The 18,748-nt window shown below is 33.3% G+C and overlaps 2 protein-coding genes across 3 annotated transcripts; one reads left to right on the forward strand and one right to left on the reverse strand.

The window, feature by feature from the left end:
• The first annotated feature begins 1,685 nt into the window (after positions 1 to 1,685).
• Positions 1,686 to 3,588, forward strand: LOC120075636 (ethylene-responsive transcription factor RAP2-4-like). Its single transcript, XM_039029214.1, has 2 exons — positions 1,686 to 1,949; positions 2,074 to 3,588. The coding sequence occupies exon 2, from the start codon at positions 2,211 to 2,213 to the stop codon at positions 3,276 to 3,278; it is 1,068 nt and encodes a 355-aa protein (XP_038885142.1). The 5' UTR covers positions 1,686 to 1,949; positions 2,074 to 2,210; the 3' UTR covers positions 3,279 to 3,588.
• A 2,654-nt stretch (positions 3,589 to 6,242) lies between these two features.
• LOC120075848 (endoplasmic reticulum-Golgi intermediate compartment protein 3-like) lies at positions 6,243 to 15,676 on the reverse strand. 2 transcript variants are annotated; one of them, XR_005481438.1, is made up of 14 exons: positions 15,126 to 15,676; positions 14,544 to 14,617; positions 14,353 to 14,436; positions 14,148 to 14,228; positions 10,512 to 10,592; positions 9,885 to 9,977; positions 8,851 to 9,030; positions 8,671 to 8,738; positions 8,512 to 8,563; positions 8,320 to 8,373; positions 8,120 to 8,212; positions 7,971 to 8,037; positions 7,472 to 7,656; positions 6,243 to 6,463 (listed from the first exon to the last, which is right to left on the reverse strand). XR_005481438.1 is itself a non-coding variant. In XM_039029553.1 (13 exons), exons 1-13 carry the CDS (start codon positions 15,265 to 15,267, stop codon positions 7,565 to 7,567), a joined length of 1,161 nt encoding a protein of 386 aa, XP_038885481.1. In that variant the 5' UTR covers positions 15,268 to 15,676; the 3' UTR covers positions 7,024 to 7,564. The 2 variants fall into 2 exon arrangements, 1 of the variants encoding a protein (XP_038885481.1); XM_039029553.1 differs by lacking the exon at positions 6,243 to 6,463 and having other exon boundaries at positions 7,024 to 7,656.
• Between the last annotated feature and the right edge of the window lie 3,072 nt (positions 15,677 to 18,748).

Below are 18,748 nucleotides of genomic sequence, written 5' to 3' on the forward strand. Positions count from 1 at the left end.
AGTTAAAAAACTCTTTATTATTGAACATGACTGACTTGACATTGTAAAAAAAAAAAAAAAACACTACAAATTTTTCTCATTTATTTTAACAATGTTCATATTATTTCAAAAGTTATAATATTACTATTGACATTTTCATAAATATTTCAAAACTATCCCTAAAATAAAAATATGTTAGAATGTTGAACAAAAATTGAACTTGAAATGGTCTAGCAATTCTAAATCTCGCTTTAGATACTATCAAATTGTTCTAGATTCAAGTTTTGTATAATATTCCATCGGATTTATTTTATGACAATAGTTTTGAAACTTCTATATGGAATTCGAAAGTTTTTGGGAGGGAAAAAGAAGAATAATTTATAATAAAAGATAAGGAAGGATATTATATAATATATACATATTTAAAATTCTATCTATCTATATTACTCCATTTTAAAAAGCATTAATAACTTATTTTCAAGAGGGTAGGAGGGAGTTGAATTGTAATTATGTGGTAGTGAACTAAACTAATGAAGAATTAGAGATGGGATTAGACCACCCTTAGTCATCATTTGTTTTTATTAATGGGTCATTATTGAGCTTATAAAATAATTGAATAAAATAATATATTTTCTTGGTCCAATCTACTTTGGTTATGAATGTGTCTTTTCCTCCAATTACGTCAATCATGTTAAATTTAATCCGTAACTTTTTACTTTTAACTGTTTATTTTCAAATTAATAATAAAAAAATAATAATTCTCACCTAAAAATAAAAGTTCCACTTTTAACATTGTATCTATTTTGAATTTTGAGAAATGTATGATAATATTTTTAACTTTTAATTTCATATCAATCGATCTTTATCTTTTCAATTTTATTCTAACACCATCTTCACATTTTACAAAATTTATTAATTTATTAGATATAACAAAAGTGAAAATCTAGAGTTCTATGACATAAAATTAAATTTGACTTTTTAAATGTATTTAGTATTCAGCAAAATCGAAAGATAAAAAAAAAAAAAAAACTTGATAAAAAGTGGTAAAAAGTGAGAGATGAAATATATAAAAATTAATTTATTAAACTTTAAAATTAGCTAAGTAATTGACATACATTATCTTTGTTAAGATCAATCGGCATTTAGTTCAATACTCATGGCGTGCTATGAAACCTCTACCATATCGTGAAACTAAAGAGGAAGTAGGTTGTAGTCAAAGAGAAGATCTCCATCTCTACAACGGTTGTACTAAACAAAATAATATATTGCATTAGCAAATAAATACAAAAATAAAAAAGTTTAAAAAAGACTAAACTCGTAATTAAAAAGAAAATCAACGGTAAAATAAGATGGGACCCACAAAGTTATTAAAAAAAGAAAAGAAAGGAAAAGTTAGTATGAACACCGGAGGCTCGGGGTCAACAAATTCAGAAAGAGCACAAAGCAAAGGTTCTAAAATCACCGACAGCTGGCGGTGAAGTCGAAGGACACGTGTCAGTAAGTGACTCGTGTCATTTTTAGATTGGTTGCGGCGCCTCGTGTACAGAAGTGTGACGTCAGACACAGAGTGGGGGTAGATAAGAGAAAAGACAATAAATTTAAAAATTAAAAAAATGAAGATAATTACAGTGAGATTAATGGAGATTAAAGAAGTGATTAAGAGAAGTAATTTTGGGTTCGGACTCTTATAAAACCCAAAGGTTGCAGATGAAGGTGAAACAGAGTGAGGCCGAGCGAAATTCACAATTTTCCAAAGGAAAAAGAAAAAAAAAGAAAAAATTCGGGAGATTTTTCAGTGACTGTTCTTGTTTTCGATCTTCGTCTTCTTCTTCAATTCCCCCCTCTGTAATCCCCGCTTCTCTGAATCCCTTTCTGTTAATCATCTGTCTTTCAGTTTTCTGATTTTTGGGTTTGTTTTAGAATTGAACAGAAAAAGCAAACTTAAGAAAAAGGGTTTCTCGAAAGCACAGGTGTTTTCCAGAATCGAGATCCAGTTTTATTTTTATTAATCTTAATTTTGTTATAAATTTTTTCTAGATCTGTTTGTAAATTTTTTTTGGGTTTCAATTCATTTTTCTGTTTCGTTGTTTTCAGATAGACTTCGAGGGTTGTTTTTTGATCCCTCTTGGAGTTGAAAGGGTCGGTTATTACAGTACAAACCCTTTTCTCTGTAGAAACACTACTTGTTTTCTTCTTCTTCTTGTTTCTGTTTTGAATTTAGTAGAGAAATTATGGCTGCTTTGATGGATTTTTATGGTTGCAGAGAGATTCAGTCAGATCCATTTGGTGGTGAATTAATGGAAGCACTTGAACCTTTTATGAAAGTTGCTTCCTCTTCTTATTTTCCTTCTTCTTCTCCAGATTTCTCTTCCTCTTCTTCTATCCAAACAGAGTCCACTTCTTATCCTTCTGATTACTCTCCTCCGATGACCCATTTATTTTCCAGTGGGTTTTCGGGTCAAGATTTCCATGGCGTAGAGCAATCAGCTTCTATTGGACTCAATTACCTGACCCCCTTTCAGATCCAACAGATCCAATCTCAATTCGGTCTCCAGACACAAATCCAGCCAGTTTGGGGACAGATCAACAACCAAATAGCGAGAAATCAGAGCAACAGCGCCGGAAATTTGCTTGGACCGAAGGGGATTCCGATGAAACACGTCGGATCTCCACCGAAATCGACGAAGCTTTATCGAGGCGTGAGGCAAAGGCATTGGGGAAAATGGGTGGCTGAGATCCGTCTTCCGAGGAACAGAACTCGGCTATGGCTTGGCACCTTCGACACCGCCGAAGAAGCCGCTTTAGCCTACGACAAAGCCGCTTACAAACTCCGAGGCGATTTCGCCAGACTTAATTTCCCTCACCTCAAGCACCATGGCTCCTCCGTCGGCGGTGATTTCGGCGAGTACAAACCGCTACACTCCGCCGTCGACGCCAAGCTCGAAGCCATCTGCCAAACCTTGGCAGAGTCGCAGAAACAGGGGAAATCGGATCGAAGGAAGTCGAAGTCATCGGGTTCTCCTACCTTCGGATCGGAGTCTCAGACACCGACGGTGATCGATTCCGACGACGAAGTGAAGGCGGTGGATGGTAGATCAAGTGGATCGGAGATCTGTTGCAAGGCGGAGAAGTCCTCGTCGCCGGTTTCTGGCGAGAGTGATGAGTCAGCAGGGTCTTCGCCTTTATCGGATCTGACGTTCCCGGATACGACGGATTCGGCATGGGAACAGGCTACAGAAAGGTGTATGTTGCAGAAATATCCATCGGAAATCGATTGGGCATCGATATTCACGAGTTGATGTATGAATTTGAAAGTGTATTAGTATTAGTTTTGATTAGGAGTGTTGTATGGTTTTAGGTTGGATTCTGCGACTAAGTTTTTGCAGTTGGCAGAATCAGTTGTACGTGATTTGTGTAGGGCTTCAAAGGGTTATATATTATATTAATAAATTTGGTTTAGGAAGGGAAAATGTCCGGCACCGCCATGGCCGGCGGCCAACTTTTTTGAGCTGTTGGGGCGGCGGGAGGGGATGTACAAGTAATGGGGTAGGGAGTAGATTTCTGTAATGTAATATTGTTCAGTTAATAATAATTTATTATTATGTTGTGTCATTTGGAGTATGTTTCTTGTGGACTAAAAAACTGAAGAAAAGAATGGTATTAGCAGAGAGATGAGAGCCCATTCCAAAAGCCATCTGTTGAGGACAAATCAAAGCTTCAGCTCTACGACAGACCATCTTTATCGGTCATCCTTTGGTTCATATCTTACGTTGAGTTTATACGTCTCTATTTCGAGTATGCAGTTCTCTCTTTTGTTTTTTTTTACGTCAATAATCTATTTTTATCATGATTATATTTATTTGATAATATATATATTTCTAAAAAAACGAGATACTGATACGTTGAAGATATATTTTTTTCCTTTAAAAAAAATCTAGGATATAGATAAATTTAGCATACAAGTTAATAACAATAGCACAAAATAGAATACAAACACTGAAATACAATACAAAAACATCTAAGATGTTGAAGTACAATAGTTATATTGCAAAGAAGATTAGAGAGAGAAGTATAAAGATAAACGAAAAACTTATTGTTGAAAACATTCAAATGGTTTATATTTTGGTGGACTTTATGGGAACTCAAATGTGATGGAAATTAGATGATTCTAGTCTATGGTTTGGTCTGTTTTTTATTTATTTTTAGTTTAGTTTTAGATTTGAGTAGCGAGTTTTTAAATAGGTTGCCTAATTTTAGATTGGGAAAGATTAGATGAGTTATTTATTTTTTTCTTAAAAAAAATACGCATAGAAATAGATAAGTCAAATCGTGTGTCAGATACGTATCTAGAAAGTATAAATACGTCAAATTGCGTGTTAGATACATATTTGTGAAGTATCTAGAAGTATCGGTATCTGATACGTGTTTGATACTGATTCTTTGCCTCACATGAAATCTTCATAGCTTTTGAATTATGTAATTTTATTTATTATTTTTTTAATTTAAGCAATTATTTTGCAAATTTATACATGTGACATTTCTAGCCAAGTCATTTTTATTTTAACACTTTTAATAAAACATTTTAAAATAAAAACGCTCATGTGCTAATAATTTTTCTCAAAAGTGTTTTTACGTACAAGTTTGTTTGATTTCTTACCTGATAAAAGTGGTTCATTAATGTTAAATTACTATAAAGAATAACTACAAAATACTATGAATTAATAAAATAAAAAAAAAGTGGGAATTTAACATTTTGATGGAACTTACGTACTTTTGTGTCAACAAAATGTGTTTTTTGTTAACAAATTTTGTGCGTCAACTTGAATATAAATATCTATTGGTATTTTATATGTATAGTTAAACTAATAGTTATTTTTAAGTTTTAAATTAAGATTTTAGTGATGGTTTGTGTCACGAGCGTCGACAAAACAAAAAAGCCGTGCGTCAACAAATTCCAAATTTGTAATAGTTATAATTTAAAATAATGGTCATCAAAGTTGGTGGAGTGGCTGCTGTTGGAGGTTTCTACAATTGGGTGTAGGCGGTGGTTGCTAGAGGTGGCTGTAGAGGTGGCCATTGGAGTTGACTGTCAAAGGGGTTGCCAGAGTTGACCGTCAAAGGTGGTCACCGAGGTTGGTCGTCGAAGATGGTCATCGGAGTTGAACAACAAGGTATCGGCGATGATGAAGACTGAGTGCACTATTAGTGGATATGGTATAAAGTACCAGTGATATATGAAGTTGACCTCCCAAATAATGAATTGAGTTTATATCTAACTCGTGTCATCTCATCTCGGTTGACCCATGACTTTATTTTTTAATTAATATATCAAAACTTAAAACCTATACGAGGAAAGAATCTTTTCCTTTCTATTACTCCCTATCAAAATTTGTTGTTTTAAACAAGATAGAACTATCTTTGGATTCTTTTCCTTCTTCTTCTTCTTCCACCACAACCACCCCCCTCTCGTTTTTCTGTTTTTTATTTTTAACTTTATTAATTTTATTAATTTTTTGTTTTTTGTTTTTTTTTAAAGTAGTGGTGTTCATGACAATGACCACGTGGGCTGTCACCGACTCACCACTTCTACCTCTAATCATTAAAAAAGAAGAAATATCATAGTTATGATTATAAGAGAAGAATTTGTGTATTTTGATTCCAATTTTCTGAAGTTGAAGAAAATGAATATTAGAATTTGGCACCAAAGTTGTTGGTATCAACCCAAACCCCCCTCTTTGTTCTTTTTGGATATGATCGAACCTCTCTTTAAAGCAACATTTACTTTTACAAAAAAAAAAAAAATGTTATACATAATAATAATAATAATAATAATAATAATATTATTTAAAACAAAGTTAGCATAACTTAACTGACATAGAGTATGTACTATCAACCTCGAAATTAGAGGTTTGATTTTCCCACCCTATATGTTGTCAAAGAAAAATAAGTTAAATAATGTTTGAGATAAAGGAATTTTAATATTTGACCTATTGGTCGAGAGCATATATTTTGACCAATTGAATTATACTTAAGTTTACATATCTATTATGATTTTTGTCATTAAATCAATGATTCATTTAGGTCATGTTTATCTTAGGTCAAACATAATAAATCAATGATAATATGAAACTATACCTCATTAGATTACGTTTGTTGTTGTTTATCCATGTTCATAATTGTAATGAACTATAAAGATGCTCAATCCAATTTTATTTGAGAATTACGTGAGACTTACTAGCCGATACCGTTCCCATTACTGATGCTTTTACAATAAAAGGATTACATCTCTCTCTCATATTTTCTATTATGATTACCATTACCACCATAACAATAATCATAAATGTAACAGATTCAGAAATGTGATTAAAAGTAATCTAATTATATTTGCGACAATAATTTATTATAAATGATCCATCAATAGAATCCCACTTCTGCTTACGAGTCGTAAATATGACCATTGTGATTATTTTCCATTTTTCAATAACTGCAAGGTAAAGAATAAAAAAGGTTAACTATTGCTCGGATTGATGTGTAGTTGGATTGTAAAATTAGAATGAATGAGACCACATATCCAAACATAAATAATTAAAGCTTGGGATAATAAAGTGTAATATTACAACCATTTGTTGTTAACCGTAGGGATTAATAGACATAATGTTCGAAATGCAAAGCCAAATCAATTATTTCTTTAAAAAAAAGAATAATTTGAAAGAAAGAATATTAGGTTAAAAATCCACTTTCTAGTGGAACTTCCTTTCCGTAAATGTAAAGAAATATAATGGTGAGAAGACAAGACAGCTTTTCATAAAGTCCTGTTTTATAATATCATGTATGTGGGAGTTTCCTTTTCAAATCTCCTGTCTTTGTCAACCACACACATATACATACATACACACACACACACATATATATATATATATATATATATATAATATATATATATATTGAATCAGTAATATTATCTTGATACAAATATACAAAAATGGCGTTAGCTTCAAAGACTCAATAATACACATTTATAAATCCAAACTTAACAAATACATATAAGAAAAATGTTAATAGTCGTAATCGGTAGAGTGCAAGCTAAGGAAAGGACAGTTTTTGATAGTGTATTTTCCCCAAACTACATCTATGCCTTATAAACTATATTTTTCTGAATAAAGGATTTGTAACAAATTATGTGATGCAATATTGACACAAGTTAAAGTCTTTTCTTAGAAATAACCTTTGACTTTTGGGATGGTAATGGGTGTCTTATCCACTGAGTTATAGGCTCGGATTGATAAAAACAAAAAATTGGGATCCCACAGATAATGAGAATCCTGTCTATACCTCTCATGTGGATATTCACATTTTCGACACAGTTAAAAGACTCGTGAAACTGTAAACAAATGGTTTTAAATATGAAACAGAGATGGGAGCTCAGCTCCTTTCCCAACTGAGTAAAATCATGGCAACAAACTTCAACCGTAATCTAATACAGCGGACTAACCATTTTGATTCTCTTGATTTTGATCATCATCAAAGTTGGAATTTGCTGCAAGGCTTCTGTAGCGTCAACAACTCAAATAAAATAAGTCCATTATCAGCTGAACTTACCAAGCTCCATCTTCTTCTTGATCACCTTCTGACCATGATATATGAATGAATCTAATATTCCTGAGACGGTGAAGACACCTGGACAGAACCATCATAAAAGCGTTTTCCTCGTTAGTCATACCAATCGATAAACACAAAAAAGTTCATTCTTTAAGATTAAGCTACGAAGAACGAAAACTACACCTAAAATTACTAAGAAACACATTGATGTTCATTTGTATCCTTTACCAAGATAAATGGCAATGTAGTACATACCATCGATTCAGTATAAAGATGTAAAGAGGTTTCTACGAAATAAATGAAGCACATACATGCTCCTCGGTGCATGTGGAAGTTAGAGGTTTCTACTAAATAAGTAGAGAAATTTAAAGGGATGGAAGTTTGTTAAATACCTCCAACTATAGCGCATACATTTGTCAAGAAGTGGAGGAATGACACATGCTCCTCGGTGAATGTGACCTGTAACATACAAACGAATCAGCGATAACGGAAAGTTAATTTACTGTTTCATCGCAAATCGAACAATGTAAGGAAAACCAACCTTGATAGGAGAAAGGTCATAGAAGAAGAAAACTGCAGGAATTGACTGAAGTTGTCCAACTTCTGCAGTCCTTACATGTTCTGTGACAGAGAACTGCAATAATCCATTGCTCGCATCTTTATCACATTGCCCAAATATATAAAAAATATACGTAGTAACAATTATAAGAATATTAGATTTCTGAGTTTAGGAATATCAACCTGGTTTGACTGGATGGTATTCCCACTAACGTCCTTGTAGACAGTAGGTACAACCTGCCAAAAAACAAGACATAATTATTCATACTCTGCTTGGCTCACTCCAGCTATTCTACGAGGAATGATGTGATATATGATTCCTCAGTACAATAAAACATTAACGTATGGTTTGAACGAAACCTATCAGGAAATAACCTTGATAAAATATTGGTATGTTGCACTTGGTGTTTCTTGTTTCCATTGCACGCTTCACAATTAAAGAATAAAAATATCAAAGATAAATGCAAATAAGGTAACAATACAATGAGATCTCTATGTTAACTAGAAGCTCCAGGAAAAGAAGTGAAAGCCTACTTATCCAAAGGATTCACTACGCCAGGGAAATATTCTCCGAAAGCTAATCTGTTAATCTTGTGACTTATCTGAGTCCGAAAACGCAATTAAATTAGATTAATAATCTAAAAACCCAAACTGAATCTTAAACATAGGTTGTCTTTCATAAAAATGAAAAATCACGTTTACACCATTTCTTACATTGAAGCTGTCCTTTTGGAAAGCCAAGATATCGTGAACATGAACATTTGACTGTTGAAAACTTTTCCCAGGTGCAAAATGGAAATTTCCGGCAACCTTATTAACCTCCAAAAATCCATATATATTGCATCCTTCACCATCCTCATCTTTGATCCTTTGAAGAAACCCTTCTCTTTTGCACTGAACGTCATAAATATTTACAAAAATATGACAATGAATAAGATAAGATCCGCCTTAAAATTATCCCATTGACAGAAAACTGAAATCCCTATGGTATTAGGCACATCTTAGTTGTAGTATTATTCCAGATGACAGTAAGAGAAAATTTAAACCTCCGCAAGGTAACCCTAGAAAAACTATATTCTTGAATTGATGCTCTTTGCATACAACGAAGACCACATAATAGTGGAAGGAAAAATAATGTTCATAATATCTAGTTCAATAATGAAAACAATAAAGTTTCATATAAAAGATCTAATAAATAGAAAATCTAACAAAACCAATTATCCTCAAAGAGCAGATGCATTGGCAGAAAAATTCCCTAAGATTGCCCAAGACAACTAGATTGTACATAAACAAACGTGGGGGTATGCTATAGTTCAATGAAATCTCAAATCAAAATTGTATCCCAGAAACAGGTCTCAAGGTATGGGCGTCGCCAAAGAATCTTTAAATTATGGGTAACTATGGGATTCTTATGCTTTCAAGATCAGATGCAAAAGTTCTCATGCATCTCAAGAAGTTATATCAAAACATCATTGTGGATAGGAAACTCAAAAGTTCCAACTTCATACATTAGATGGAAGATAACACCCATGTCAATTAGTGAATAAGTTATGCAGAAGATATTTATATTTTAATAAAGTTCAAGTTCTGAAATTTAAAAAAAAGAAACAAGAAAAAGAAAAGTCTCAGATTCTAATGAATAGTGAATACATGTGTACAATTAACACCAGATAAAGGAATTTGGAAGCCAACTTCAAAATTGTATGCATAAAAGGAATATGTAAAACAGGAGCCTTTTCCTGACAAACCTGGTCAATCAAATCTGGGTTTGACAAAGCCCAACCTTTCTTTCGATAAGCCTCACGAACTTCCTCACATGAATTGCAACAATCATCGTCTGCCTGCAAATACAAAGAATTTTTTTCCCCAAAAAAAAAGGTTAAGTGAATGTGAGAGAGCAGGAGGGAGGATGTTGCACCAAATATGTTCATCTCCAATGAGCCACGCCACCTCTCAAAAGGAAGAGAACAAAGAAACTTACAAGAAAGAAAAGAAAAAAAAAAGTCAACTCAAAATGATATAACCAATTGCCAACGGTTTAATTCATTCAGTCCAATTACGCTAATTAAATTTATCAAAATAACTGGACATGGCCATATGATATCACTTTTTGGATTGCACAGTCAACCTGCCTACCACCAAATAGACTCATAAGCTTCTATGAGAATTTCTGACATCAACTATTTAGAGGTAAGTAATGCAACCAGGAAACTACATTCAACAATTACTTGTATGACAAAACGATTCACAATTTTATGGGCTTTATTTTTGTTTGCCCTTATATTCCTTCAATTTTTTTTGAAAACGGGAGTATTCATAAAAATAAATAAATAAATAAAACTAAACAAAGAAAAAAATGAAAAAGAAGTTCTTACTGATTCAGCTCCATAGCAGGAACCACAATATGTCTCGTTATGCTCAAGCCTGCCACCATGTCTCTGTAAGGGCTTTTCAATCTGTGCCAACATAAAAAGAACAATAGCCAAAAATAAATAAATAAATAACGGCAGTAATGCCAGATTGACAAACGGCATTTTTTTTTTAATGAGAGATCAATAAGACTAACAATTTCATTGATCAAATGAAATGACAAAAGGGTAAGTATGTCCATGATGATTACGTAAGGCAGTTCTACTGTGATATAAAAAAAGTAAGATTGTAATCACAAAAGAATGCGATAAATTTACACCAAAAGAAAGCTATGTATGTGAGATGTTAAAAAAAAGAACGGAAATCCATAGCTTGTCGTCAAAGATTGTTTGATTTTGGTCAAGCCAAATAAGCCAAAAGAAGGCTTTAACAAACCAATTCCAAATGACCTCATTTTTCTTTTTGAAAGTGTGACCAGTGAGGAGCGCCTGTAGGAGGACAAATGGGTCATCATGAAAGAACATGTGGTAATTGAAAGCCCTCAATAATTTAGACCAAAAAGCATGAGCATATTCACAGGTTACGACGAGGTGCATAATAGTTTCACTGTTCTTGCGACAGAGGGTACACTAGCTAGGGGCGGAGTTGTTTCACATAGGCAGTGTTGATCAGAAAAATGCATCCATGTCTGAATTTCCATAGGAAGAATTTGATCTTCTTTGGTGTGGGACCTTTCCAGATGATAGAGTACAAATCTTTTAGATTGGTGATTCCACTAGAAGAAAGTTCATAGGATAGAGACCTAACTGTAATGATCCTTTTGAATCCACGGGCCATTTCCATCCATCCTCCATCAGGGAATTGGGAGGGGGGAAATAACTGTAGATAGTTGGGACCATTTGATGTTTTCATCTCCGTTAAGATGTCTTCTCAAATGTAAATCCCAAGATGTAGTCTCATTAATCCAAACATCAGCAATGCTGGAGTTTTTGTGAAGGGTAAGCTTATAATCTAGGAAAAGTATCCTTAAAGGGGGGAAGTGCCAACCCAAATATCGTGCCAAAAAGAAGTGGCTGCCCCAATGCTAATATTGCCCACAATGTTGTTGAGAATCGAATCCTTTTACAAAATTTTCATGGCCCTTGGAACAGTTTGAGAGTAGCTTGGTTCGGTTGGAGAGAAGGGCCGTACTTAGCATCATTAATATGCCTCCAGAGGGCCGAATTCTCCCCACAGTATCTCCATATGCAGTTGGCAAGGAGGCTTTGATTTTTAATTTTAATGTCAGTCAACCCAAGGCCACCTTCGAAGATGGGCAGTTTAATCCAAACATCAGCAATGCTGTGGAAATACAACCTTTGATTCATTTCCTCCATTTGAGCCCACATCCTTTAACTGTTAATATATTGTCAAGCTCAAGGAAGCCAATCAACCATGTCAAAAGCCTTTTCAATGACAAGTTTAATGGCCACCCCCTCTCTTTTTTTCGTGAGTAGTAATCAATCAATTGATTGGAAATCAAAGATGCATCAATAATCTAACGGTTGGCCACAAAACGCATCTGGCTTTCGGAAATAGTGGAAGGGAGGACCTTCTTGAGACATTTAGATAACACTGGCAATGGCTTTGTAGAGATATGTGGTGAGACTGATAGGCCTATAGTCTCCACTATTCTTGAATCTAATTCTTTTGGGGATGGGGCTGATATAAGTCTTGTTAAGGTTGGTGTTAATGATAGCTTTCTCAAAAAAAGTCTTGGAACACCCTCGTAATATCGGGCTTAAGAATGTTCCAATGCTTTTTAAAGAATTTTGTTGTATGCATATCTGATCCAGGAGATTTGTTATTGCAAAGGTCGGAAATAGCCCTCCAAATCTCTGATTCAATATATGGCCTCTCGAGTTCTTTGGCTTGTTATGGTGTGTTATGGTCCCAATTTCGAATGGGAGGGAGAAGCCCATTGGTCAATATTTTAGAGTACAAATCTTTGTAGAATTCAATGAATTCAGCTTCAACGTTTGAATCTATTGCGAGACTGAGGCCCCTACAAGAAAGAATCTCCACAACAGTAATTTTTTTAAGAATCTCCACAGCAGTAATTTTTTCTCTCTTTCGAGTGGACATATATTGATGGAAAAAGTGGCTGTTTTCATACCTCTCCAGGATTGACAAAAGGCAAATGCATAGGTGGACGGTTTTACTGATTGGATTTAAGATAAAATAGTTCAAGATGTCCATCAACATAGAAATTAGCATCAAAACGAAGCTAGAAAATTAAAATTGGAACAAAAACTGGCACAAGTAAAGATATTTATATACAAGTTTCCGGCGGGCCTTCGTTTTCTCAAAAATGGTTATATGTTACAAAACTTCTAGACGTGTTCTCTACCACTAGTAGCACCAATGATTCTTATACTCCCATCACCTAAAAATACTAAAATCCATCAAATTACATGCATGCATTAAATCATCATTTATCATGTTGCATCCAGTCTATCCTACATCCTTCTCGTCCTATTGGTTTGCTTGGATTGTGGATTAAGCACAATAGCATTTTCACTTCATCACTCCAGCAAAATTTAATTTTAAATCATTAATCTTCAACTTGGGAAACTAAACCCACTACAGCAAACTTAAAATGTTCACAGATGAGCATCCTCTGTTACATACACGATCTAAAATGAACAGACATGGTACCATGCGAACAAAATCAAAGCAACTGATTACATTGCAAATTTGTAAAAAAACCAGAAAAACACTATGGGGACAATCATTTACTTCAAAAAATAAAAATAAATAAATAAATAAAATAATAATAATAATTAANTAGATAGAAAAATTTAAAGTTTTGAATGTTTTTCTTTTGCTTTGTAAATGGTATTAGAAGCCCCGATTAAATGTTTTTATTTATTTTATATTTATATTTTAAATTTGGGTATAGCCATGAGACGAATTAAAAAATATATACAAAAGGTTTTTCTGTAGTCTATCCAACTAACTAGATCATTTTCAGAAAAGCTGCCCCATAGACGAGAACTGGCACAAAAGCAACCAAAGTAGGTTTAGAATAAGTGGTTAATACTAAAATATGCTTTACAGAGGTGAATGGACACCTTTGGAACTTCTTTTTGAATGCAATATTAATATGATGGTGCAAAGTTCAACGATATGAAACAAAAACTTCAGCCGTCAATTATGTAATAGTAATTAAACATTTAGCTTTCAGTCTCCCCATGGAGAGATTTTTGTACTGCTGAAGCAATATTTCACATCTAGCTGCAAGTGTTTTCCCCAATTACGTTCTCACAAAGATACATTGCATATACAAATCCATCCTAAAAAAACAACACAGTTCTAGTCTAATGGAGCAGCAAATAAACCACTCTTGTTGGTTTCAGATTGGTTTAACATTCAATAAAACCAACCCCTGATCAATAACTATCAACTAATCACTTTTCAAAAATTTATGCCAATCTAAAAAAGCATATAATCCAAAGAGAATCACTGGTGATTAGATGAGAGAGTTTCTCCAATTGAACTATCATCAGCAGAGATTAGACTAGCTCCATATGGTCCAACAAATGGCCAAAGAGAGAGAGAGGAAGTACAGAAGGAATTTAAATTATCATCACATTACAAACCTTAGGAGCACCAATCCCATCTGGTCTAGCTTCGATAGCGTTGCCATGAGAGTCCAGCCTTTTTTTGATTATGTCATGTTTCTGCATACAGGGGAAATCAATATGTAAATCTTGCACCACTCGCACATGACATGCACTACACAGCTCAATTTCAAATAATTTACATATTTTCGACAATGAGAAAAAGCTATGTAACCATACGCACCACATCTAGGTGTTGCTCTCCACTGATGTCCATTGCATCAAGACTTAATAAAGAACAAGGAAGGGCAGGAAACGTAACATCGAACTGCAAGTAAAAAGGCAAATGTATAGTTTCCAAAAAAAATAAAAAATAAAAAATAAACAGATTTTGATGCATAACATTATAAATATCCAGAAACAATGTGGAGTTACATTGATACGTAGGGTTTCTCCTCTTGATGTATCAACTACGAGCTTTGTTTCTGTTACAGCATGGAGATACAACCCTGCAACCAATGTGAGTTTTCAAGCATATTAGCAGTTAAAGAAACCAAATCTATAAAGCATATACTCAAACAGAAAACCGATTGCAATGATACCAAAACACAGAGCTCCAAAAGACCTTAATACTTTCCATGATATATAAGTGCCCTTCTGAGCAGCAGGAGGAAGTGATTTCAAATGTAAATTAATGAGTGCATGATATATTGGTAAACATATGACTTGAACTCTGACAATGAACACAAGAATTATGAACTAAGCTCTGTTGATAATATATAAATCGAATGCAATCTGACAAAGGAAAACCTTATGGAATTTAAACAGGGGCTTGCCCAAAATGTACCACATTAAAGAACAACTGGGAAGTGCTAAACGCCAATCAAAGCTTTCATACATAAAACATAAAAGAGATTCTATAGAGAAAAACATAGAATTGAATTGTAACACACATTATGGCAAGACCTAGAATCAATAATATATGTACAGAACAAAAACGCAGGCAAGGAAACGTACGTAGCTCGGAAATGAATAGCAAGAGCATGACAATGGAAGACGCAAGCGTGATAACGCCACCGGAGAGCGTCCGGCTGTAGAAATCCTCATTAATTTTAGGGTAAGCATCCAAATTCCGAAGTTTACTGATTATATTATCCATGTCCAGCCTCTAATTTCCGATCCCAGATTCCGGTTCGCGATCTATCCGAAGCGCCAATACGCCTATCGACCCTTAATGGGAAGAGTAATTGAGGAACCCAAACAAGAAGACGAGGAGATCAATGGAGGATGGTTTTGACAAAAACCAACGCGAGACCCCAAGGCGGAGACCGAAACTTGGATTGTCGCCGGAAAATGAGGGGGAAATTGGGAATTGAGAACTAGAGAACTGAACACGGCGGAGACTTGGAGGAGACCCCCTTAATAATTTCGGTGTTTGTGAAGGGAAAAGAGATCTAAGAAGAGAAAGGGAGGAAGGTGTGGGTGTTTCCCTGGATATAGGGGTTGGGTCTTCGTCTCCGATTGGAAATTCTGCAGACCATGAATCTTTGGGTTTGGGACCTTTTTCAAAAATAAATAAATAATATTTATATCTTAAGACAAAAATTATTTACTTTTTTTTTCTTCTAATTTTCAAACAGAAAATACCCTCACGTATATATATATATATATATATATTATGGCTAAATTACAATTTTTTTTGTATCAGTTTTCTTTTATTATTACTATATTTGATTTATGCTTAGGTTTGAGGGTCGGTTTGAATTGGTTGGAGAAAAAAAGTGTTTGGTTTAAATACTATTTTAGTTTCTAAATTTTGAATTTTGTTCAATTTTAGTCTTTAAACTTCAAAAAACATTCGTTTTGGTCCTTAAACTTTTAAAAAGTGTTGATTTTAGTCCATACTATTAAAATTATGTTAAATCTTCAACGGAAATTTGAGGTAGCTTGTATTATTGGATGACTATACTCTAGGCCTATTGAGCAAGATGAAGGTGAAGTAAAATATCAACAATGAATATGCCAAAATATTGAAGGACCAAAATTTGAACTAAAAATGTCTTTTAGTTTCTCCCGTTTTGCTACCTTATTCAAAATTGAACTCTATATTTTTTTTAGCATAACTGACTTATCTAATAGCCTAGCATCCAAAAATACAAATCACTTTGCCATTTTTGTTAAAAAGTTAACAAAGTCTTAATACATCAGAGACTAAATAAGCAATAGAAATTTAAGAACTAAAATGAACAATCTTAAAAGTTTAGAGACAAAATAAAACAATATTCAAAGTTCAGGGACTAAAACGACATTTTTAAAAGTTTAGAGACCAAAATAGAACATTGTTCAAAGTTCAGGGGCAAAATAAGATTTAAATCAAAGTGTTTTTTTTTTTCTTAAAAAAACTTATTTATTTAAACACTTTTAATAAGCTATTTTGAATGGTTGTTAAATACTTAATTTTTTTTTCAGAATGAAATAAAACAATTGAAAATATATTTCAATTTTTTTTTAATAATATTTGTGTCTATACCATAAACTTTAAAAATATATTTATAATTCTTCCAATTTCAATTATGTGTTGGGAATAGTGATACTTCTAATCTCATCTATCCTTGTCCCACCATTTATTTGATTCTTTGTGTGAATTTAATGTTGCAGGGACTAGGGTTGGGACTCCCTGTAAAATAATGAAGATAGGGTTCTATGTGGAAAATTATGCTCTAATTTTTTTTTAATTGTTACAATACAATGCCTTTTTCATAATTACTATTCAATGGTATATTAGGTTAGATCTGGTAACTTTTTTTCAAAGAAAAAAAGTGTAACATCCTGAATTTTAGAAAAAATTAAGTTAATTATCTAAAATTATTGAGTTTAAATTTCTCTTTCATTTGGAAAATTAGGGTTAAATTAAAATAATTGAAAATTTTTTATTTATTAAATTGAATTTAATTGATTAGATATTCGAACGGATTATTTTGAAAATATTAAATTTTGTTTCCCTTTGATTTTGGATTTTAGGGCCAACTTACAAAAAAATTAAAGAGATAATTAATTTCATGTGATTTAGTTGATTTAAATATTTGGAAGGATTTAATTTGTATCAAATTGATGGATTTTATGCCCTTTAATTTTGGTTTTTGAAGCCTAAATTAAGATAATTTGAAAAAGTTAATTGATTTATAAATTTAATAGAATCTTTGGAAATTTTGGAGATATTGTGATAAAATATTTTATTTATCTTTTAATTTTTTTTAAAAAAATAAAAGAGTTGAGATTTTTTCGAAATTAAATGAGAGTGAAAAGAGGTTAAAAAAAAAAAAAAAAAAAAAAAAAGCAATTCGGTTTTTCAGCGACAGCTTTCACAAAAAGTATCGATTGCCGGAGTTTTAACTGTTAGATCGTGCTCAAATTTGGTCAGTCTGTTCGAGACATGGAATTCATTTTGAACGGTTGGATCGTTGTTTGAAGCTATGGTTTGTTCGTAATTGCTACTGAATAAAATCTGTAAAACTAGAAATTCTCCTCTCTCCCACTCTCGCAAACCCTCCTCATGCGCTACCAGCTGCTAGCCTAAACAATTTATGCGTCCGATAGCAACACCCGCTGCCTATCTATAGTATCCACGAGTTGACGCACCATCTACAGCCATTGCCCGATCTTTGCCGGAATCTTAAGAAAAACCTTGGGTAAGATTTATTTTCCTTATAGTTTGGGAGGTGAAATTCATCCATTTGATTTTGGGTTATATTCAAGAATTGGAAGTTTTAAGGCATTGACCATCAAGCTAGAGACCATTTTGTTTTGCAGAAAATTGGTGAAGATCGGTAAGTTTTGTAAGTTGTTGGATGGTTATTCTTTTGGATTGAGAGTAATAGTAAAAAATTAAGTTATTGATTTTGGATTTAGTTCTGGATCAGATTGGCTAATTGAATCAAGTTTTGGAATTTGTCTTGGACCAAGCCACAACTTTAGGTTTGATGGAACACGAGACATACGCAGTGGAAAAAGGACCTAATTACACTCTAATTGCTTATAATTAAAAGAAAATTAGCATGCAATTGAAGGGGGAAAAAGTAAATTAAAAAGGGATGAAATATAACCTTTGTAGCTCCTGAAAAATGCTTTTCCTCACTGAATCTCGATCCGAATTCTTCCGGACCACCACTAGAGTTGATCTACTATCCTTTGACTCAGAACCGGATTGTGGGACCCGGTGGATGAAGAAACCAAGAGAGAGAAAGAGATGGAAAAAGAAATAGATTTTCTTTTTGGTTTGGGTTTTCCTTTTTTTTTTTTGAACTTCACTCAAAGAAAATAGTTTTTTTTTAGCCCAAATTTTGAAAACTATTTTGGTCAAAAAAAAAAAATGGCAAAAGTCTTTAATTCAAAATTGAAAGTCCAACTTATAGAAAAAAGCCATGCAACAATTGCATTAAACAAATACATAAAAACCCAACATCTAGAATCCACTATCTTAGTGGGCTTAATGTCTCCACTATAAGCCAACACCTAGCCCACTATTTTGTTAGTAGAATTATCCAACAAAAGTTTGGATTTTCCCATTAACTTTAGTCAAAAGGCAAAATAGTAATTTGGTCAAAGTCAAACTTTGATTTTTTTAAAAAAAAGTCAACATT

This window comes from Benincasa hispida, chromosome 4 (genome assembly GCF_009727055.1).
Source record: "Benincasa hispida cultivar B227 chromosome 4, ASM972705v1, whole genome shotgun sequence".
NCBI lineage: Eukaryota > Viridiplantae > Streptophyta > Magnoliopsida > Cucurbitales > Cucurbitaceae > Benincasa > Benincasa hispida.

What these genes read in the sequence shown, in the direction of transcription:
- LOC120075636 (XM_039029214.1), top strand. Translation starts at nt 2,211, where the DNA reads ATGGCTGCTTTGATGGATTTTTATGGTTGCAGAGAGATTCAGTCAGAT.
- LOC120075848 (XM_039029553.1), bottom strand. Translation starts at nt 15,267, where the DNA reads ATGGATAATATAATCAGTAAACTTCGGAATTTGGATGCTTACCCTAAA. An exon ending in GCTATTCATTTCCGAGCTAC is followed by an intron (nt 14,618 to 15,125) that starts GTACGTTTCCTT and finishes CATTGGTTGCAG; the next exon opens with GGTTGTATCTCCATGCTGTA. An exon ending in ATGGGATTGGTGCTCCTAAG is followed by an intron (nt 10,593 to 14,147) that starts GTTTGTAATGTG and finishes ATGTTGGCACAG; the next exon opens with ATTGAAAAGCCCTTACAGAG.